At 40.6% G+C, this 24,769-nt stretch overlaps 1 protein-coding gene across 1 annotated transcript in view; it reads left to right on the top strand.

Moving 5' to 3' along the window:
• Positions 1-16,676, top strand: part of ube3d (ubiquitin protein ligase E3D) — a 29,017-nt gene extending 12,341 nt beyond the window's left edge. Inside the window, exons 7-10 of the mRNA XM_061081351.1 lie at positions 22-130; positions 4,127-4,269; positions 8,850-8,988; positions 16,129-16,676. Of these exons, the coding sequence (XP_060937334.1) occupies positions 22-130; positions 4,127-4,269; positions 8,850-8,988; positions 16,129-16,149 (412 nt within the window). The 3' untranslated portion in view covers positions 16,150-16,676. The remainder of the gene's footprint in view (positions 1-21; positions 131-4,126; positions 4,270-8,849; positions 8,989-16,128) is intronic.
• Positions 16,677-24,769: the final 8,093 nt, after the last annotated feature.

The following is a 24,769-nucleotide window of genomic DNA, read 5'->3' as shown; positions in this document are numbered from 1 at the left end:
AATGTTCTCTCTTTTGAACAGATCTGTCTTTGTGGAGAGGACAATAGCAGCCAGGCTGTCGGAGCTGTCCAACTCACTGAGCACCTTCCACTTCACTGTCCAGACTCCTGATGAAAAACCCTTCTTATTGGTAAGAAGAAGCGCTTGTAATCAGATAATCAGGAAACACGCATGACGGTTTATTAAAAATAGACCACTCGGTTATTTGAGAAATGGGAAGGAGTGATACTGCAGGTTCCTCAAGTGATATAACAAGCTGATTGACTTTGATTGGTTCTAGTCTAGAATCCTGCCAGGTCGTACGCTACTTTCAAATAAGCTACACATGAATTAGTAACACACTGTAGCAATAAAACCTGGATTGTGTTGTATTATAGTAGTATGTTTTATACATTAGACATTTTATACAGAATGTCTTTAAACTGTACATAAGATTAATCGTGTGAAATTAGACCAAAATAGAGGAAATTATCTGATGCATATAAATTCAAAGAACCTGCATTATATCAGGGGAGGGTGATTCACTATTTAGCACCTGTATTTTGTAAGTGCTGCAGACTCCACAGTTTTATGAGAAAATGTATAATAATCAGGTTTTTTAAACCTCTGCGAGAGCCAGGGGCTGTGCGTCTGTCTATATGTCCCATTGTTGTAACTCACCACGAGGGAATCTCTTCAACTTTGGTACGAATGTTCTCTTGGACTGAAAGATGACCTGATTATGTTTTGGTAGTCGAGTGTCAAAAGTCAAGGTCTCAGTGACGTCACAAATCCCTTTTTTTTGTTCATGAACGTTCTAAGAACGAATTAAGAGAATCCTTTCAAATTTGGCACAATATAAAGAATATAGATTCAATATAGAAAAAATCGATTCTGTTCAGTATCGCGATATTTTGCGCCCGCGATACTATCGATACTCTAGCACAAAGTATTGCAATTTTTTTTTTTTTTTTTTTATTTAAAGGTCCCATCGTATGCCCATTTTACCACAGTTGATATGGTTCCTTGGGGTCTTAATGAAATGTCTGTAACATTTTTTGGTCAAAACACCACAAGGATCATTTAAAACAACAGCCTTTTTACCCTGTCTAAAACAGCCCTCTTCAGATTGACCTCTTTTGAGCCCCCCCCCCCCCCCCCCTCACCGCCCCGCCCCCCTGTCAATCACACACACACATCCACTTTCACGTCTTAAATCTCTCCTTAGCATATGTAAGGTTGTTAAAATAATTTTAAGTCACTGTTCTGCACATATTTCTGTATTTGTTTGTTGTGTTTCTTCATTGAAGCTTCAATTTTAAAACTACTACACCCTCAGATAAGGATGTACATTTATTTAAATACATGCATTAGATATGTGTGTATACAGTATATAATTGTATCTGAGGGCTCGCACACACACACACACACACACACACACAGACACACGCACACACAGACACACGCACACACACAGATAGACACAGACACACACACACACACAGACAAAGGGATGTGGGGGCTAGCTTTGGAAGCTAACACTGCTGCAACTTCTGCGGCGAAATGCACTTAAAACCCCGGGTATGAGTCTATTTTAAAGCGAGCGACGGAGGCGGCAGCGAGCTGCTGGTGACCGGCACCGGTTCCTGCAGCTCGGGCTGCGTGGAGCAAATCTGTAAGAGCCACAAAAGTTATAATGCACAGCTCTCTCCCCCCCTCCTCCTCCGCTCCGCGCTGAGCGAGCCCACCGGCACCGGTACAATGCAACCGGAGACCGGGGGGGTTCCTTGAACACGTTCCAATGCTAGTTTCTAACAAAGACAGACACACACAGAAGCTACGAGTCGGGTTAGCCTCCGAGTGCATTGTTTTCTATGTAAACGTGCTGCATGCCCGGGACGCCACAAACATACACACACACAAGCTAGACTCCGAGAGCTAACAGCGGCACCTCCGAGGATCCCTCACCGGGACGTCCCCGGAGCCCTCACCGGGACGTCCCCGGAGCTAACAGCGGCACCTCCAAGGAGCCTTCACCGGGAGGTCCCGGACCCGACAGCGGCGGTGCACGGAGGTGCCGGTGCCGCAGCTAACGCTAGGTTAGCGTTAGCGTCGCTAGTAGCAAGCTAACGTTAGCTCCCGACAAAAAGCAGTTTTGTATTCATACATCCTGCTTCCACCGGGGCAAAACACACACACAGAAGCCAGCGTTAGCTGCTGCTGCTAACAACAACAAAGTCACATCCAGTTGAGGCAGCATAACCACAGCATCAACACAGTGAAGCAGCTCTGAGCTCCTACCTGGAAAAAACACCAACAGCTCACTCTCCCGGCTCCGGGCTCTCGCCTCCCGGGCTCCAGGCTACGGGCTATGGGCTACGCGGTGGCTCTCGGTGGTCGAATTCGTTTCATGCTGCTAGATAGCTTATCCAAGTGTTTACAAGGCTCGCAAGAATGCAATCGCGGCACAAACCGATGGACGGTCAATAAAGTGGGTGGTTCCTAAATCTGTTGTGGTTCCATCCATTGGTGGGTCGAGTGTTGGTGGGGCTGACGTAAAACTGCCAATGACGTAAAGAATGCCCATAACCTCATTGGACGCTCGCTAGCGCATACTTCCTGACATAGAGGAACCACACCAGATCGCGGGAGTTGTGTTTTTCCACACTTTTTGGGACGGTAGACATGCCAGATACCCAAATTAACGTGTAGAAGCACTACAAAAGTGGAATTTTCATACGATGGGCCCTTTAAATTTTTTTTTTTTTTTTTTAATTTTTTTTTTTTTTACAATTATACATGTAACAGCCCCTGGCTGGCAAACCATGACAAGGAGATTTTCAGAGTTTAAAAGATACCTAGTGTGTATGCGGAAAGTATGTTCTCCACTGCAGGAGATATAGTAACAGCCCAGAGGAGCACTTTAATATCTGAGCATGTTGACCAACTCCTTTTTCTGAAGAAAAATGCCAATATTCCCAAATGAATTTAACATTCATCCAACTGGACTGGACTCTAGTAGTACACATTTGTTTATTTTTCTCAATTTGATTGAAGCTCTAGGTTACTCTTATTAATATGATTATTCTCAGGTTTCTGTTACTCTATTATGTCTGCTTTATGTTACTGTATTGTGTTTAAATAATTGTAAGTTATGTGCTGGGAGCGCAGCGTTCATGTGAGAGGTCTCCTATTCAGAAAATAATTACAAAGGTTCTGTGTCCTGAATGTTCAAGGACAAAGTTTTTTCACTACCCTTTCTTAGTTTTTGCACTTCAGTTAATGTGTAGAAGACAATGTTGTTCACAGAATTAAATGTGACATTTGAAGTGAGGTGAGCAGTCTTATTTTCCTAATTTTTTGTAATGCCTTTGGGGGACATGAATCACAATATATCGCAGAATCGAATCGCAATACTTGCAGTATCGCAACATATCGCAGAATCGAATCGCAATACTTGCAGTATCGCAACATATCGCAGAATCGAATCGCAATACTTGCAATATTGCAGAATCGCAATACTATTGAATCGTAGCCCAAATATCGCAATACTATTGAATCGTCACATTTTTGCCAATTCCCACCTCTAATATACTCACAGATTAACTACTTACATTTGAGCATTGCATATGAGTGAACCTTTTTTGGTCTTTTGATCTGCCTTCAAGAAAGTTCTTCAGATTTTGACCAGTTGGACTTAAAGATGAACTGATTACATTTCAGTGGTCAAAGGTCACAGTGACCTCTGATACTGAATATATCTTTCTTCTTTTTGCCTTATTAATACCCAGTATGTAAAAAAATTATTGAGGTAGGAACAGTTTGCCACAATATGTCCATGTTGAGAGAAAGGATGTTTCAGCATATTCTATATCTTATATGGGCTACACATGAAGCTGATATAGCAGATTAAAGTAACATGAATCATGAAATATTTAAGTGATTAAACACTGTAAAAAATGTTGATGAGCTTCAGAGAGCAGAACATGAGGATCACTGAAAGCACATCATTGGCCCAAAGTGTTACTCTGACCCTAGTCAGCATGCGCAGACATGTTGAGCTAATGTGATGGAGTGTGATTTCTTCCCTGTGTGACGTCAAGTATGTGTCTCAAAGTGTTAAGTGACCTGTCTGCTCCTCCCGCAGCTCTGGCTGCTGAACAGCGATTCCATCATAGCGTCAGTCCCGGAGACGTGTGACGGGACTCTTCACAGTCCATCACCCAGAGCTGCCAGAGCCCTGAAACTGCTCTACGTAGCCTGCTCCAACCCAGGCATCACGCAGCGAGAGTAAGCAAGGACACTTCCTGCATCGTCCACCACATCAACTCCCCAGCCCCCTTTTAGTTTTTTTCAAGCATTGTTTTCATCTTCTTGATCGCATCCTTTCATCTTTCCAACGCACCCACTCAATCACAAGCTGTCTGCATGGGATGAAAGAGGACTGTTGGCGAGCAGGTTCTACGCTAAGGGTCCCCGCTCAGATGTAATTGCCTGTAATTTTGCAAATGAGATTGCCATCAAAGGTGTTTATCATCTCAAAAGTTGTCAGTTGCATAAGCCACGCTCGTGTTTGTTGCACATACAGGGGATGTTGTTTTGACTGGAGTGAAGCTCTGTGTACCTTGCTGTGATGCATCAGAGAGGTGTGGGTGGATGTGCTGCATGTGGTTCTCCATGCTCAGTACAGCAGCACCCCACTGGAAGAGCCTTCCACCCTCATTATTTTCATCTGAATCCGCACTCAGCGTTTTTTTACCCTCCTCCTCCTCCTCCTCCTCCTCCTCCTCCTCCTCCTCCTCCTCCTCCTCCTCCTCCTCCTCCTCCTCCTCCTCCCTGCAGCCAGAGAGAGTGAAGGCAGAACAGGGAAGTTTTGTTGTTTCTAGCATTTTGACAAGCCCACTGACTATCTGAGGGAGAAACGGTAATTAGAGGCAAAGCTCGCATGAAAGGAGAAAGGCTTGTCTTCCCAGTCAAAGCAGGAAGACTCCATTTAAATTACATGATAAACTCTTTGAGCTGAGTGATGGCCGGGAGTATGAAATCGCTGATCCAACATTACCCATTGCTAGATCCGAAAAATACAAAGTGTCTCCTGTTGTTGCTCTCTAGTTGACAAATTATGTAATGGAGACACTGGGCCTTATGCAAGATCTGTTAGTACGAACCGATTTTTTGTTAAGTTGTGGGTACGAGTGATTTAGGAGAACTTGGCTAGTTTTCTTCCAGGTGTGAACAGAATGTACTTCTGGTCCAAACTTTTTATACAAGGCGCGTGCCGTTAGTCAGGTGAAGCTTTTATGCCTCAGGGCCAGCGACAACCAGTGGCCAGAGGCTTTATGTTTTCGGGTTGTCCGTCCATCCGTCCCATCAACGCGAACCCATGAACGTGATATCTCAAGAATCCCTTGAGGTCATTTCTGCAAATTTGGCATAAAACATTCTCTAGAGTTTAGACCTTGGATTTCAAATTGGTATCCAAAGGTCAAGGTCACGTTTTTGTTTTTTTTTACATCTTGAGGGAATGTCTTCAAATTTGCTACAAATGTTCACTTGGACTTCAAGATGCTCTGATTTGATTTTGGGGTCTGGAGTTCACAGGTCAAGGTCACAGCGACCTCATGTTCCTGTGAATGTGATATATATTAGGACTGCTTGTAGGGAATTTCATTACATCTGTTACAATTCACTTGGAATCACTGATCAACTGATTCGATTTCAGTGGTCAACGGCACAGTGACTGGGGGAACAAAAGCTTGTAGAAATATGTACTCTGAAATTGCACTGGTTGGCAGATGAATAGAACCGCAGTGCAGTAATTCTAGTTCAGTAATGGATCATATATTTAATAAGTTTGAAGTAATATATAAATACAAACCTAAACTACACCTCATAAGTACGATATTTTTCTAAATTTATTCACGAACCTTCTAAATGTCACAATGTCCAGGGGGCAGCACAACTCTTAATGTGCTGTCAAATAATGCAATGTGCATGTGTCTGTAATTGCACCTATTTTTTCATCCATATCAGTGATGGAGACTTCTCCGTGACCTCTTGCTATGACAATCACCATTTTAGTGACTGTATAACTGCTTTAGTCTGTCTCTTAACTCCACTTCTGACATGCGCTCTTAAATCAGGACCACAAATTCCCAAATCGTAAAATTATTCTTTTTACTCTTTGATACCTTTTTCAATGAATAAACACTTCTAAGATGGGGCAATCTATGTAGCCTTAAATGGAGTAATTGGGGTGGTCATTTAGATAATATGAAATCTTTGTTCAAGCTTTGTAGAAGTGTCATTTACACACTTTTCTGAAGATAGAAGTGTTGAATCTGACGTGGCATGTTCCTGCCAACTCACCCTACGAACAAATGCAGCAGAAATTAACAATACGATTATATACATGTTCTTGCATGAGGCTCACTGTTTTTTTTAGCTTTCTCAATCACATCTTTTAAGTATCAATATTCTGTATGTGCAATAAGAAAATATCCCCGTTTAATCATCATCCATGAAAAAGGCGTATGGTATCTTTTTATTTCACCGACTTTTGGAGTTTCGCAATGCTAAATGTTACCCACACTTCACATTTCCCTGCTACATAATTTACCATTCATCCTTCATCACTCATCTCTGACATTTTTAAATTAATTGTTATGCCTGGGGAGCTGAATTCCCAGGATGATGACCCTCTTATTCAGGGTATACAGTCGGTTACAGTCAGCTGCAGCCAGAGGTTGCAGTGTGTGTGGTTAAAACTGCCAATAATTGGCTGGAGAATCAGAGAGCCAATGCCAAAGTGGATTAAGCTTGTCACTAATGGCAGTGACTTGATTATGAGTTGAGTGAAAGTCGCAGGCACCACCACAGGCTGGTACAATGGGGGAACAAGAAGCCCTCATAGATATAGAAATTGAATCTAATGGAAATTATACATGCAACTTTTTTTCCCATTGAATTAATTCTAGTTAATTGATTGATCAAATCCTACATTAACTCCATGACATTGCACAGAGTCATGATGTAGACTGGATCAATATGTAGACTTCAAATGCCCTAACCTGATTAAGACCCTAGTTGTTGAGTGGCTGATAGTTCGTAAAGAGATCTACAGAAATCTCTGTATGTGGAACAAATATGTTTACTTTTTTTGTATTTTTGATCTATGCATTCAATATTAATAATGTTTTAATAAATAGGTAACCCGTGCTTTGTAGCAGCGGCGCCTTGGACTCATCTACATAACAGACATTGTTGATCATGACAACAGTGTGTTCACGATAACGTCACCAACAACCTATTCTCCACCGATCTCCATTCTGTACCGAGTCGAGCTACACTGAAATTTGAATAAACAACTCTTTGTGCAGCAGTGGCGGTGCAGCTTCAGGGTTCTGTGGAGGCCTGCAGCTGCTCTTTACTTTTACAGTTACAGAAAGAGAGCAGTAACCAGTATTACCACAGACTAGGGATGGGGGGAAAAATCGATTCAGTTACAAATCGCGATTCTTGTGAATGACGATTTTAAATCGATATGCTGCCTTTTTTTTTTTAAAAACATATTTATTGGTTTATACGGGGGGGATATATGGGGGGAGCGACATCACCCCAGAGCAAGTTGACCAGCTCTTGTTTTTGCACAAGAATCTAAACATACCCAAGCACTAGCTTTGCATCGGCTACATGCAAACAACAATAGCCTACTTTTTGTTTATTTCAAAGTTTATATTTTAAGTAAACTTTTATTCATTCTATTAAATTTACCTTTTATTTATTGTTTAAAAGTAGCCTAAGTGGCATACATTTCTTAATCTGTCAGTTTGTGTGCAGTTGACAGGGGCTATACAATAATAGGGCACATTTTTATTTATTTTCTCTATTGGCTGCCCGGCAGTCATTAAGTTAATGTTAATATTTGAAATAAAACTGGTAAAGCTCTAAGTGAATTTGACTGTGTTGTATTTGAAGGAATGATTCAACATTTTTCCATGGTCCAGTATTTAAAAAAAAATTATAACCAAAAGAAATCCCAGGAAATCGTAATATCGAATCGCAATACTTACAGAATCGCAATACCCACAGAAATCGCAATACATATCGTATCGCCACCTAAGTATCGTGATAGTATCGTATCGTGAGGTCCCTGCCGATTCCCGTCCCTACCACAGACCATCAAACATCCATGCAAACGTCCATCCATTATTTGTACTGCTCTAGAGACAGACTCACATTGACACCTACTAAAAAGGTTGAGTTTCTAATAAACCCCAATCTGCATGACTTTGGACTGTTTAAGGAAACTAGGGTTCCCAGAGGAAACCCACGCAGACACGAGGAGAACATGCAAACTCCACACAGAAAGACCCCAGCTGAACCGGGATTCAAATCGCAATGAGGCAACAGTGCTAACCAGTGCACAACCATACTGCCCCCAGGCACTAGACCCGTGTGAACAATGTTAAACCAGCAGTGATGTCTTAAGTAGAACTCTCAAAACTTTGAAAATAGTTTCTCCTCTCAGGAGCTGTGCAGATGGCTAAATGTCACCCAAACAAACTGGATCAGCTCCACACTCTGACAGAGCATCAATCACTCTTCCTCCGCTCTTTTCAGTCCCAACATCTAGCTATACACACACACACACAGATTGATTTGACTTATACACTCACCATCAATCCACGCTTATGTATCCCTACTTATCCATTTTAGTTAACAATTTAAAACTGCTTAATTAAAATGGCAGGGAGAGTGCTCCAATGTGGGTATTTACAGCAGCTATTTCTAGGTTCCATTCTGATTATATAATGCCTTGACAGTCGCTGTAAATCACCCCTGCTGTGTGTATGTGTGTGTTTTTTCAGGGTTGTAACTAGTTGGGAGGTCAATGTCATCGGACATCCTGTGGTGCTGCCGCAGAAGGTGTGCGAGGAGCTACAGCAAGTGATAGATGACAGCAATTCTACACTTCCTGCGTCGATGCGCCACATGAGGTCCTATGAGGTGAGACAGTTGTCATGTACTGTAAGTGAGAACAGAAGATGTATGATGTATGCATATTTAAGATTTTTCTTAAATGCGTACCCTGATACTGTGTATTACAAGCAGAGAGATGCTCTAATTCATCCTTATCCTTTATTAAAAGCTGTATTAGCAGTAACACTTTTAGCTGACAACAATCACTTATTTCATATACTTCTTACTTACAGCACCTCTCTCTTCCATTATCCACTAGTGCTTGACAGTGTTTTTAATCCTGCCTTAATTAATTTCATGATTCAGAGCTTTCAGTTGCCAGCTTCTCTTTAGGGATTTAGTATGCAGGTCAAATGTGAGGTTTTACTTTTGTCAGCCTTATTCACCTGTAATTGTGCAAAATGGGTATATTTAGCCGTAGTTGCAAAGGAAAGCCCTTTGACTAGAAAATAGGAGGTGTGCGTTTGCTGACAACTCTATTCTTTGAGCTGTTTTAAACATAGTGATGGGGGCAATTAGCACAATTATCCTTCACCTCCTGCTCAGAAAGTTTAGAAAGCGTCTGCCAGCACTTAAACAAGTTTTTCATCTGCTGAAAAAAAGAAAAACCAGAGCTGAAAAAATGTACAGCAAGCTAATCTTGTAGAACAGCAAGACTCCTACTGTTGTGCATGTGAAGCTGCTTTCATTTCATCCCAGGCAGCTAGCGGGTGTTCAGGTAAAGGTCTGACAGATAGCAGTGGAGATGGCACACTAAAAAAATGAAAAATATGAAGTATTAGAGAAGTCCGGAACCAACCCTAAGTATGAGTATTGGAACAATTTTAAATAATTGTTAAGTACTTAAAATAATCATTAAATAGTCCAAATTCAATCCTTTAATAACTTTACTCCGGTATGTTTGACAACCTTCGCCTGCTGATTTCATTGACTAACATTGTTTAATAAAATCTGCAATTCCAGCCAGCAAAACCACCAGTCATCAACGAGAAATTGGCCTGATTTTGTCGACCTCTTAGAGGATGTGGAGTTTGGAACACAGGGTTCACTTCCACCAGACTGCTATTTTAATTTCACCTACATTACTCTACTGTCTTGTTTTAAGGCCACTGTACCTCAAGCTTTAAAATGCCTAGTTTCAAACTCACCCCACAAGCCCAGGGGATGACAACCTAATGAACATTTCTGAGCTTTTTTCACTTCCTTCTCTGATACATTGTGGTCATATGATGAGCAGCTTTGTTGTTTTCTGAGGTAACAACATGACAAGTGCAAGGAGGGGAAATTAGGCTAAGTTGAAATGGAGAAGGCTGCAGATAAAGCGACCCAGACATCGGACATAGTATCTGTCTGGCGGTTAGAGCAGAAAAAAAGAGTGTGATAAATGGACACAGTTGAACACTTCCTGATAGTAGTGTGCTATAGGCGGCAGACGACGGGAAGGTAATGTGATCTTCTGGCCATCTAGAGTTACCGGAGATGGTCTGAGAGCTTCTGAGAGTTTGTGTTTATAACGCTGATTAAAGGCCCTGGCACTGTGGAAGCTTAAAATGAGAGTTACATTGGCTGGAGATGATGACATGAAGATATGTGAGAGGAAATGGTATACCATACACACTCACTTCCATTATTGTAAAGCTTATATATAGTGTACATATAAAACCTATGATAAGATTCTTTATCACTAACTTATTTTTGTCCATTAGAGAATGCAATACAAGAAATGGGCTGAGGCAGGATATGGTAAATTTAACTCGGCTTTTTACATCACTTGAAATGTAATGGTCACATTAAAGATGCTGCTCTACCACACAGATGTTTGCACATTATTCTGGCTGATTAGATCTCAGCTCAGGTTGAAGTAAAGTGGGGCTCTGCTGAGAGACCCTCTGCACTAATTCAACTTTTCCACAGCACTGTGACATGTAATAGCTGTACAGTTACTTCCAGATGTACCTTGGCCTATTGCATAGTACATTCTGCCTCACTGCTTTATTGTCACACTTAATAGAGTTGAACCATCATTTATGTTATTAATTACACATGTGCCTTTGTTGCTATGACAAGTCAACATGTCTGATGTGAAAGGGTCCTATTTGAATGATGATGATGAAGGTGGAACTTTTCATGTGAAACAAAACTCTCAGAGGAGAGTGAGGAGGAATGTCAATCAAGCTCAGCCTGTTTGCAGTCTAAATATGAAATGATAGAATATATGTTTAAGTTCCATTCAGCTCCTTTACTCTTATGGTCCTAGTAGTGTGCATGTTGGCTCACTGTCACGCTTGTATGGATTACTGGGATGATTCAATGAAATAAGGCCATCCATAATATTATAAATACCTCTTATGCAAGGTTATGTTTTTGCCCCTGTCTGTGCTTATTGGTTGGTTGATTGTTTGATTGGCTGTTTTCTTGATTGGCTGGTTTATCAGCACAATTACGCAAAAAGTCCTGAATGGATTTCCACAGAACTTGGTGCAAGGATGGGACATTGGCCATGTTTTTTCTTATTCACCAAAAAATTTGCTTATGCACAAAACAGATTTTACTTGCTCGTACAATCATCCTTTGCCACTGCACTTTACTTAGAACATTTCATACAAACCACTACAGTTAAAAGGTGTATATAATAAACATACTAGCATTTTATTTATTATTTAAAATTGAATCCTATTCCATTGCCTTTTTATATTTCTTTATTTTCTTGTCTACCTCGTTCTGACTGCCTGAAGCTGTAAAACAGAATTTCCCTAGTTTGTTGATAAATAAAGTTTTATCTGCACTGAGGCTGACTGGTCAACAACTGACTCTGATGTTTTCTAATCATCAAACACTTACAAGTGATCTTTATAAAAAACATGCGGAATTCATATTTATATGGAGGTCCATCCGTCCGTCCTTGTCGTGTCCGTGTGTGCAGACACCACCCCCCTCCCTCATTAATCTCCTCCTCACTTCCACAGAGACGGCATGGAGGTTAGACAGGGAACCATTTAAAATATGATCCTGTGTTTTACAAAGACGAACGGAGGAGCTGCAATCGATCATTACATCGTCTCAGTCTTTCTGTAGCCCTCACAGCATCGCACAGCATCGCACTAGGAGGGACTGCACTTTGTCGAAATAAATTACTTCCGCCAAGATGCTTGCGTCGCGATTCATTGCTCGTGGACAAATGGATCAGAGGGGGAATTTATCAGCAGAGCTGGTGGTCTGTGATGTTCTCCATTCCTGTTTACAGCAGGATATCTGCTTGACGATATAATGTGCTTGCGATGTTCTGTTATCCTGACGATAAAAGAAAATGTTGTACTTCTGGCATGTCATGTTGTTTATCACCAGTGTGATGTAAGAGATTTGCTGAATTAGTTGTTAGTGTATGAAGAAGTAATACTGTACTAATGGTGTGTAGGATGCCCTGAGCCTGAAGTTGCTTTGGCATTTGTACAATACAAATATTGATCTAAACCAGTGCCTTTTTTGGAGCTTTTTTAGTCAACTATATCAACATAGATCCATCTGATGGGAGTTCAGTTAGTGTCCATGAAGGGAAACATGGACATGGATTGTTCTTGTTCCTATTGTGCTCTTGTCAACTGATTTTAAAGTGGATGTTACTTTGCACTAGAAACAGTGAGTAATGTCACCAGATGTTTTCATTCAGTTGGATGTAGTGAGTATGAAGTTTGGTTGGTTTGGTCAAGTTTGCCCCTACTGACTTTGAGTGGAGGCAGGACCTTTCACCTGTTGATGCATTACTAACAGTTCATTCTTTCTTAGGAAATTAAACAGTTGATCTATTACTTTAGCTATCTATTTCAACTTGCATGCTTGCTTGCTCAATTGTGTTACTACTGTGGCAGTTTATGGCTTTAAGGTTTTGAACTCAGTTTTGTGGAGGTAAATACTGTGCAGTATACTGTAAATTGTGACAATACATTTGCAAAAGATCAAATCCAACACAAATATGTTGGATCTGTATTTGTATCAAATAAAAATTTGGTTTTCTAATCGGTTGAGATTTCATATGAGATGACTAAAGCCTGACTGATGGTTGGCTGATAACAAATCGTCAAACAGACATTCGTATCAGCATTAATGTTCGCTGATACAAACTCATGTGAAAAACTTTAGTTTACAAAATCAGTGCTAATGAAAAGATGTGTATTTATGTTTACATTTTAGATTAAATAAATTCTTATATGGTTGTAATTGTGTTTACTTTAAATGTTTAATTGTTCATAACAATGTTCACAGTGTAACATAGCAAGCCTCAATTACATTACATGTCATAAAGGTTTGATAATGATCAGTTATTTTAGATGTATATTTATATTTGATAATTTATTGTTTTATCTCCCTACTATCAGTTTTGACCTTGTGGTCATTTGTGGGGGACAAGTCCAGATCAGTCAGGCTTTAGGGACAACTGAGGAAAGGAACTTTCATTAAGCTGGCTTTTCTGTATTTTTTATCTTCTCCTTAGCTACCATGTTAAAACATGTTGTTTGGCAGGTAATGGGATGCTCTTTTAAGGCACTTATCAGTTCATGTGTCCCCAATTCGGAACCAATTCTTGCCATTCCTTTTCTCGAAACTGGATCACATTCATGGGGTAGGGTGGACACATGCCAAAGGACAATAATAAAATGCATCATTATATAGAGATCAGTGGCTTTGTTCATTTATTCCCTTGGCTGTTTCATGTATCTGATTGAACTGCAGGATGCTCTGAGTTTAATTTTCTGTGGAGCAGCAACATATTTCTTTCATCACTCCATTACACTTGCACACATCTTTCTGTCCCTCCCTTCATGTGGGAACTTGGGATGAAATATTCTCTGTTCTGCTTGCCAAATTTGGAGTGTTATGAAAACAGAGTCGCGGGCACCAACCATCAAAGACTGTGTGTGTTTGCTCAAAGGACTTCCTTAACACCAGCCCTGTGTCATTGTCTCAGTACCTCTAAATGCCGAGACATCTGTAAAGTCCCTTCACCTAAAGAGCTCTTTTGTAGAGATGGAAAATAAAACTACCAAAGGTGATCTCTTGCTACAGTGATTTTATTTTGTGTGGGTGTGGGTGTGTGGCTCAAAAGATTTTCATTGACATCAAAAAGCTGTTACATGCTTAAGAACATTATCATCAAGTCTACTGGGCGGGCGGACCGTCAGGAGCCTTGCCTGTTTAAAGACCTTCATGTAATTTTGACTGCTGAATACAAACCGAGGGCCTTATTTTATGTGGGTCAAAAATATAGTAGTGCCCCAGAGCAGGTAGGAAGTACTGAGTCCTCTGATCAAACGCTGGCTTGTTTTCATGGTTTGTCCTTAAAGCCTTTTGCCAGCTGGTAGCAGAGCTCAGAGTTGACAGGTAATGTGGCACAGTAGAGGAACCACCTGTAGTGTTCCAAAATTAGCTTCGCTGGCAACTTACCATCATATCCACACATTGGCAGTAACAGAGATTACTCATTTGACTGAATTCGACAGATGTGCTAGATTTGTTTCTTTGTTTGAAGTGTACATACAAAGGATGTCCAGCAAGGTCCTAGCAATACCAGTTTTTGCCCCACGATTTTAATATTTAAAAGCGTTTTGCTTATTTGACTGAAGACATTTGTTGTCGTTAATCACTTACTGGTTTAAAGATGGCAAGGCTCAGCTAGGAAAAGGTGATCTGCTCCAATCAGAGTATGAATGGATGTGATGACCGTCATGGAGTCTTTGCTTACCTGGGTTTTTGAGTGTTGAACTCCTAATAAATATCTAACAAATCTATTCAGACCTATAAGTTAGACTTTTACTTTTATTGTAATGTGTAGTCGTTGTGTGTCAGAATACTCTGATTCTCGAATTCCCGAAAATTCACACGAGCGCCATCTCAAGTCAGACCAACAATTTGGATAATCCTCAAAAGATTTGGTACCTAAGTTGCTGATGTCATCACTTATAAACCAAATGACAACTTATCAAATGTTTCTCTGATGTCTCTTGTAAACACTCTCACAACTACCCAACTGTAAACTTTTATGCCAATACACACCTTTTTTTTATATTTAATGTGCATATGTTTTAATTTACCTGTATGCCTGTCACACCGGATCCTTTTTCGTTTGCTCTAAATAAAAATGGAAATACTGTAAAGAGGTGTCACTGTGTTGTCTAAACACTCTGTCTAAATATATAACACCCTAACCCAACACATATTTTTTCCACATATCGACTTAAAAACACATAAATACACGTAAGTTGGCACAATAACATCACAACTTGGGAAATGACACCATGTGAATGCACAGTTGATATTAAAATAAAATAATTCAGTTTTAAAATAAGATTTTCAGTGCTTAGATCAGGAACAACTCCAGTATTCCTGTCTTTCTGCCGAGGTTTTATACATTCAGTCTTGACACGTCCAGAAAGGCTTTTTTTGTGTCTGCTGCTGTACAGCTCCACAGAACAAGGTTTGGTTTTGTTCCTTGTTAAACAGCGTCTTTTCAAAGTAAAAAAGAGCAATACACACTATGTCCTCATTCATTTTCTCAGCTCAAACCATCACAAGCCAGCCACTCTCCTCCATCTACACCTACCCTGCACTCTTTCCTTATCACCCTTTGTCTTCTTTTTGTGGGACTTTGAGTTGTTTTAGCAGTGGCTCCCCTCTAGTTGCCGTTTGTTATCATTTGTATGAATTACCATTGATGCGCTTGAGTGGCGAGCAGGCATTGGCATGGGAATGGAGAAGACAGGGCCTTGAGTGAGGCAAATGCCCTCTTCCATCATCCCAATATAGAGCCCTCAGTGGAGCGCAGCCATTGTCTGCAGCAGGCAAACACCCAGGAATAGCAGATGGAGGAAGAGAGAGGGAGGGAGCGAGGACAGAGCACCGAGCTGAGCTGATTTGTTTTCTGGGCTTTGTTTATCTGAATGTGTGTTTTTGAAATTGATTAAAACTCTACCACCTGTGGTTTTGTATTGTTGGAAGACGTTAACCGCAGATAATGTGTTGCTGTGCCAATCAGCAGACCATTGAGATCCATTACATCTGTGCTTCGTGGAACCAAAATCCTTATTTTTACAGTAAAAAGTTAATTTTTTTGTTTTCAGTTTATTCTCATGCAAGTGTCCACAAACATTTAACAAATTCTTAATCTGTTTTTAGGTGGCATACCTGAGACTCTGAAGTGAAAGCTAAGAAACCATGACGTTATGACTCTACTCGTCACTCAGGATGGAGAATTCAAGTGGAAGCTCAAAGTAGAAACTCATGTACATATGTTCGTATATGTCAAGGTGATATCCTGCACAGATTTCCAGTAATGAATAAGAATGGAGATAACAGAAGAAGAAAATGCAGCAAGCTTGGATTGGCTTGTCTGGCCTTGTCTAGTTGTGGTTCCAGGTTCTGTTCACATGTTCAGCAAAGCATCATCACCTGCAAGCAGATTCATGCACAGGTTGTTGCCTAGCCGCTTTGTTAGCAGACATCCAGTAAATGCAAAACTTGAAATAAGAATGTCATCAAACTTTTTTTTTTATAGATGCACGTCTTAGTAATTTTTTGATCCAAATGTGTTATTACCCTTTTATAAGTGTAATGACTAATGCCTGTATTTGTACAGTTCAAACAGTTTGTCCATTTCAAAACTCTTGCTTTGTATATTTCTTACCATGAGCAACTAAAACATAATAAACTGTTGTCTTTTGAAATTATCGCCTCTTTCATTCTTTTTACTCTCTACTGGAGAGCACTGCTTGTTGATATGTGGGACATTGTTCTTGACTTGGCTCTTGATGAAAGCTTATTATAGAGACACTTCAGCCCCAGGGTACAGCAGTGCATCCTCCACTCCAGTGTAATTACAGCTTGTGGAGCTAGGTGATTTTTGTCTCATTGTGGGTTTATCTGGGAGAGCATGTCAATGCTTGATGGTATTTATGTAACATCCGTGGTAGCATGGATCGTTGTGAAATGGTATGGTTAAACTCTGAAAACGGGCCTTTTAATTTGAAATGTCAGTCACTCGTCAATTTCTAGACGGGCAAAAAGTTATTACAGCCTGCAGTGTTAATTTAGGGTTTGTAAAATATTTATTCATCATTTTATCAGTCCTTTTTGATACTTCACTCTAAAATATCTTTCTTAAATCTCTTGGATTTTCTGCCATTAATTTTATTCGTGTTCCCTAGATGATGAAACAAAATGAAATTGACATTTCTGGTCTGGGAAATAATGTTTGTTAAAGGCTGCAAAAAACTGTCTTTCCATTAATATAGAAAGGCTCTGCCTTAAGGCTGGATGTGAGTAGGGTTTTGAAGGTTTTCTGAATTGGGGTTTCACTTTACGCTATTTAAACCTGCTTTACATTAGCATATTAACATCATTGAGAGCATGAGCGTTGTGTTAGCATTAAGTTTTTAAATCAAAGCGCGGCTGCGTGTAGCCTCGTAGATTTAAGACACTAAGTCTTGATACTGTGAGATCTATATAAAAAAATAACAGTTTAATATTTTTACATAAATGCTGTTTGGATCAGATGAGAAAGGTGTAACAAGTCAAATCTATTAACCATCAAAGCTGCCTGCAGAGCTCAGTCAGTGGAGTAAACCAAAATCCATGACTGATCACTGGAGCTCATGATGCTCTCACCTCTATTCATGCCTGCTGAACATGGCACCGTTTCCATAGTTTATCTGACCAGCAAGGCAGCATAACGCTGGACTGTGTCTATTTTTACAAGCTCTTAGTAAGGCCAAGGCAATTTTTTTTTGAGTACATGCCTGGATCTGCCGAATGCTGATGCTGCAAGTGACAATTACTTTTAAAAATACAAAGAAGTATTGTGCCTGCTGAGGCGGCAAAGCAGAGAGTGAATTGGCTAATTAAATACGTCTAACACTGAACCGTCAAGGGGTTCTCATTTCCTTTCTGCCCTTTCTCCACAAGTGCAAATGAAGTAGGCTCTAAATAACCCATTTGTTTCAAGACCGCTGAGCAGAAGGAGCTTCTCCACATTTCTGGCTGCCGCTGCTGTTTTGAACACACCGACAGACACAGTCACCCACTAGCCTAGAGGAGCTATATGCATTCTTTGTCTTTCTACCCTTGATGATAGACGATGGAAGTGTCAAATTAAAAGTTTTTTTGGCCAGATCACCCTGGTCTGTTGACACTGTGAAGCTCATTAGAATTTTCAGACTCTTATCTCGTGAAAAATATCAGTCTGAACAAAGGTCTACTTCATCTTGAGCTTTAGTAATTACTTGTCCATGGTGGAGGAGAGATTTTGCTTGCTCGTGTGTTGCTAGCATGCAGGAAATACTGTATAAGGACTATGAATGTCAGCAAAAAACTGTCATTGGAATCCATGCAATTGCCTATTCTTTGAGATATTTGGTAATGGAGAAATGAGGCTACTGTGGATACAAATCTCGCACTGAAAAAATGAAACCTGCTACTGTCATCAATCATCTTGGATATTTTGTTTTCTCCTGACAGCAAGTATATGTTATAGTGTTACTATATGTTGTATTCGGCATGATTTGAAAGAATGCTGTACGCAGACACCAGTACTCCGACTGGTCGTAAACTGGGAAACTTAATGCATCTCTCAACACAGAACTCCCTATGTCTTTCGTCCTATTCAAGATAAATGTCCCTTAAAACCACCCGTGACGTAACACATTTAGTGATCAAGTCTACGAATGCCACAGTATGAATTTCAAATTGGATTTTCCAGGCCTATAACTTCACTAATGTGTTTCATATTATTTTCATATTAAGCGGGACAGTGATGTGTGAGATTACAACGTGGCCACTGTAGAAAGAATAAGATCCTTTTGCGAGAGGTCAAGCCATAAAGCTTGTCTCATCTCTGAGAGGAAATGAGGCATTAGATTGAGTTGCCGTTTTAGTCACCCAATCCTAATGGGTCATCTATCCTGAGAGTCCTGGGAGTTCTGTCGAGACAGGGATCACAGAATCTTTGCTCTTTTAAATGAGTCACTCTGAATTTGAAAAATAAACACAAAAACATCACGATAAACATGGTAATATCTGTAGTTTTCATAGGATTGCATAGGAGTCATAGGAGTACTGCTTTAAGTCCCGACTCTTTATTTGTTCCCAAACCAGATATACATGGTGCCCATAGGACAAATACTTGAATACTTGTGAAACTTTTCATTGTCCTGTCCAATATCTCAACATAGATGAAGAAACAAAATTAAATTAGGATATTTACTGCTCCCAAAAGATAAGACCTGATAATTTTTGTGATTCAAAAATGTTTAATTTGTCAAACACTTTGGATTCTGACCATTATTATCAGCTGCAGCTCTACTTTGGTGAATCTTAGCAACACGTTATGATATCAGCGTGTTAGCTGTGAGCTAGTTCATTTGCTGGTGTTGGCATTATGCTCAAAAGGCTGTCCTGTTTCACTGTTTTCTCAGTTCCAGAGACATGCTTTCTCCCCCTCTAGCTTCCCTCACTTCTCTCCTTTAACTCCAGCAACTACCCAAGCCCCTACAGCCTACACCCTACACCTCAGTCCTTCTCCCCCTCTTGAACTCTCCCATCTTGGCATTCTAACAAGGCCATGGGGCATATCAGTGGGGCCTACAGGGGCTCATTAGTTTGTCCATTGGTCCCAGCAAATCTCAGTGGCAAACTCAGAGCAAACCCATGTCAAGCCTTCAAGCAGGTACAGACCACGGAGTCAATCTTCTCCCAGGGTAAAATGACAGAGATGCCTTAGAGAGCACAAGGCAAAAAGAAAAAATCTCAAAAGAGACATTCAGAAAACATGTTCAGAGTTTATAATGCTTATGACAGCGCAATGTCAGACAGAAAACTGCTTACTGTCATTGAGGGGACTAGTCCAATGTGAAAATACAGTATGTGGGAATGAAACTTGTCAAATACGTCAGCAGTATTTCTCTTGTTTAGGTTATAGAATAAACATCCGCTCGTGATTTTCACTCATGATGCAAAACCTCATTTCTATGTCGTTGGTAGTAAGGCGGACAGAGACAGACTGAGTAGAAAGCTCTGGTCTGACAGGTATGACACACTTTGAGCTGACAGCTGACAGAGGAGATGGAAGCCCTGCTGGAAGTGGGGTGACAGGATGCTGTTTCTGCCACTGCTGCAGTTTGATATCTCCTACAGCCCACGGTAAATTGTATTGACTGCTACTTCTGAGCCTGGAGACAGATAAGCTTTTGCCCTGCTGTCAGCGGGGCAAAATTCGTATCAAACTGCTTATCAGATAGGCTGGCCAAGTATTATTTACAAGAAAAGAAGCAGTTAGGTTTCTTGTTGTTGCTAATCCACACTCGGGAAATAAATCGTTTGTGGGTTTGCCTTCTGTAAGACTGTGATTCAAACTGAACAAAATTTCCTACAAGTTGAAGTTGACCAAAAATATCTAATGATGAAGAAATTAAATACGACCTATGAAGAGGTAACGCAACACACAGTATTTGTCAGATTACAGTTTAATTAGATTACAGTCAGATCTAACTAAAGTTCTTATTAACTATTTAGCAAAGACTGATCCTTCAGTCGTCTCCCATGAATGAGATGACAGCCGTGCACGTCTGGTACTGCTGTAGGACAGGGAGGATCTAAATGAGGGATGGGATGGAATTGGGAACAGGATGAGATGGAGCTGAGGGACGCTAACAAGGGGGCAATCTGTCAGCACTCATGGCCAAGACAAATGGTCCAATCTACACAGATTCATGTCTTCTCTGCTCATCTCATGGGTGTAGCTCTTGGCGTTACTATTGCCGTTTTTGTAGTAATATCAGATATCAGATTCTTCCTTGTATTGTGGTGGATGTGAAATAGCCTAGATCTTGACAAAGGCACATTATAAGAAATCTCTTCCTAGGTATTTAGGAAGAAAACATCTACATTAACCTGAGCAATGTGTTCAAAATGCGCAGATTGCAACAAGATTCAAGGTTTGTCCGGACAGAGGGATGTTGAGTTTGTTTTCCTCAAGAAGCTGAGTAAGCTAGAAAGGGACAAACCTGTTTTGGAGTGTGCTTGGTTGTGTCACAAACCCTGATCTTTCTGTTATTTTATACCGGTCTTTTCTATTTTTCCTCACTATCCTGTACATTTATGAAGCAGATTCATCACATCCTGGGGTGTCTCTATGCCTCTGTTCATGCTGCTAGTTGTCAATATTGCACCCACTCATGTTTTCTGTTAACATTGAAATTATTGCTGCTTCTAAAAGTGGCCCGGCATTCTGTCTGAACACATGGTAAGAGTCTACTTTTAGGTACAGCAGTGTAATGAGGTAAATGTTCACTACTCCCCTTTGCTGTAATGCTCCCATTGGAAGTGCTAACGTGCAAACATAATTTAGCATTTCAGCAGGTTGGCCTGTTAATATTTGGGAATAAAGACACAAAGTGTAGCTGACTCTGAAGTGAATGTCGTTAGTTTTCCATAGATCTGGTCATTCATTGAATTACATTTTTTCTACCTGGTAATGGTTCTAGGAACAGCAAATCTATTACAGTTACATTAAAGGTGAGGCAAATAGCAATCCAGTCAATAGTTGTCTGACTAAGAGAAGCTCATCGAGTATCATTGAAATCAGAAGGAACCTTCTCCTGAGGAGTACATGAATATCTGTAAAAAAAAAAGCAGTTTCAGTTAATGATAAAATAAATGATCAGTCTGACTCAGAGTGGTGGCCTGACAGCCAGGCTGCTTGTGTGGTAGATAAACCACAATGGCATAGACATTTTTCCCACAAATGTGAAAACCAGTAGATAAAATTGGAGAATCCATCTTTCTAGCATTTATAGAACCCAAAGACACTGTATCTAGGGAGAGATATGAGAAGAGGGCTCAAAATTGGTCAGCACATTTTTCGACTGTCCTCCCCCTCACTTTCTCCAGGAGTTTCAGCTGATTGCAGCCTCAGGATAAAGAGGCCTTCTGTTAGTGGAGCAGACCTGACCTCCAGAACCCTGCAGCAACACATCCTTCACATGATAAACCCAAGAAAAGTAGAAACCTGGAACCAAAGTGAATAATAGGCAGAGACACATTCCCACTGGCCAACCAGGAAGGTGTCCACAGTGTCCGTGTGCCAGTTTTTGTGTTACCCATTGCGTCTTGCCAAAGAGGTCCTTTTGTCAGTTCCAATATATTTCTATGGATCTATCTTTAGATGGGATTCATTGTGATGAGACAGCGTCCAGTTTTCTGAATGGTTCCAGGCCTGTGCACATTATGAGTCTCTGAGGCATTAATGTTTTGAGGTGTGAGAGTCCTATTTCCCGCAGTCGCTTCCAAATTATAGTTCCCTCTGCACGATGGTCTCCCAGGCAGCTCGCTCTGTTCAAAAGAAGCCTTTATTCAGTGGAGGGTTTGTTGCTGAGACAAAAAAAGACCCCCGCTGTCCCACAGTCGACAGGTGGAGGAGGAGGGGGAGGATGTTTAGACTATTTCTCAGCTCTTAGCTTCTTGTTTCGCCTCCTTAATCAGGCTAAATAAACTATTCCTGTCAAATTTTGTGGACGATGCATGTCTATTGTTTTTGCGGACTTTCCCAAAGAGTCTACCAAGCTGTGATATTCAAATGTTCAAAACTTGGAACTCAATATTTGACGTGCTTGTGTCCACTGCCTCTCATCTGTAACAGAGCCTGTCCTTGTGTTGCCTCTGGCTCTGGCATTGTATTGACTTTAATGGCTTGTGTAACAAAGTTAAGAAATGATTCACTCCAATTTGCCAAAGGCTACTTTTGTTGTACTGTGCTGCACTACGCTGTGCTGTACATGGAGACTGATCCATGCTCACGATATGAAAAGTATTTAATGTAATTTTTGCAGAGGAAAGACTGGTTTGCGGGGGTGACACACGCGCACAGGTTTTTTCCTCGCTTTAATTGCTGTACACGTCATTATCTGCAGGACAAAGACGTTTTCACCAGTGACATCTTTATAATTACCATCCTGTATTTGCATATCTTTGCATGAAATGATAATTTTAACACAATGACAAAACTACTATACCCATAAAAAAGGTGTTTGCCTCACCCACTAAGATTTATGTGAAGTAGAAACAGAGATTCATTTCATATAGAGATTTGACTCTGATGACCAAGATTAACATGCAATATTAAAAAAAAAACATCTAATCTTGTTCAGTCCAAAAGAGGCACTCCCACAATTCAATCATTTTACTCAATGTGGAGACTACCTACTCAACCTATGAAAACAGTTTATAATGTCCGTGTTTTAAAGAGTTACCCAGATGATGTCAGCAGGGTTTTTATGGTACCACTGAGGTTATCTGAAAAATACAGTGTACTGAATGCCCCTAGACTAGAGAAAGTAAGAAAATAGCAAAATGAGGAAAGGGTGAAGACCTGCAAGAGCATCGGTGATGTGTTTCAATGATGGAGAGACCACCGAGCGTTAAAGGGATGGAAAGGGATGAAGAGGTTGTTCTCTTTCTGCTTGACAGGTGGGTAAGTTTGGTCATTATTGTGTTGTACCATTTACTAATGGTTATTCGTTTGTGGTAGTGGTTTGGCTTGGCAATATGCACATGTGCATGGATGTGGGGGGCGGAGGTACTGAAAGAGCAGGGAAGGATGGGTGAATTTGTTTTGGTTTGGTCATTCCCAAGAATCGCTTAGCCCACCTTTAAGACCCCATCTATTAATGTTTCTTGGTTCGGCTTTGGAAGCTAAAGCCAGTTTTACAAACTGCCGGTGTGACATTGAAGACAATGAAATTTAAACCAAACGTAAAATGTTACCAAACAGCACAAAGCATCAGCAACCCCTTCATGTTTCCACATATATGATGCAGTACTGAGTATAAGATACCCACATTTGTGCTCAGAGCCGAATAGACTATCACTCTTGTTATGTGCATGAAATGGAGGAAAAATGCTTCTTATCACATTTACACTGTTGGAAGCTCAATGGAAACAACTGGACTGAACAAAATAGAAGTGTATCTGTTCCATCAGACGCACGTGAGACAGGTGACGGGAAAACACATGGGAAATTCCGCCTGTGTTTGCGCACAGCTCAACAATGACTAAAGATTTTTGACTTGTCCAAACTTAACCGTGAATATGGCTCTAAGTAACTTCTAAACTAAAGGGGTTGGCTGCTGCTGCCTGACTGGTCGGGTTTTACCCATCCCCTATGGCAGCTAAGTTTAGACATTGTTGTGCAAGTGACATTACTGATCTTTCTTATTCTTGGTACTTCTTTATTTAGTATTTACTTCACAATATTGTCGCATAATGATTTCATTGTAGAAACGTAACAAACAATCAGCTGTTTTTTAAGAGTTTAATTCCACAAAGCATTTCAGTAGAAATCAATTGTATAGTGCAGCTTCTGTGTTTGAGCCTTACAGCTCTCTGTTGTTTTCATACCACTAAATGATGCCTCTCAGGCCTGTCAGCTTCTCAAGCAGGGGATGTTATTACAGCAGCCTCTCTGCTTTGATCTCCCTCTGTCTCTGCTTGTTATCCAATAGCTTCTTTATGACTTGAGCAGATCCATCATCGTAGTACAAAGTTGCTGGAGGAATGCGTTGCAGGCCCTGAAGACTCAGCTTGTGTTCGCCGATGTTATTGTGCGTCAGGAGGTTGCAGCGCTTACAGGATGCAGTATTAAACTTATCATCGACACTTGTTGTGAAATTGCAGTTATTACTGAGGGATGGTGACTAACTGGCCAGTAGAGACGACGATGTGATTACAGTGTATGTGCATGCACAGCCGATAAGTTGTCATTAACATT

Source organism: Limanda limanda, chromosome 11 (assembly GCF_963576545.1).
Source record: "Limanda limanda chromosome 11, fLimLim1.1, whole genome shotgun sequence".
NCBI classification, from domain to species: domain Eukaryota; kingdom Metazoa; phylum Chordata; class Actinopteri; order Pleuronectiformes; family Pleuronectidae; genus Limanda; species Limanda limanda.
This window is presented reverse-complemented; position numbering and strand designations above follow the sequence as displayed.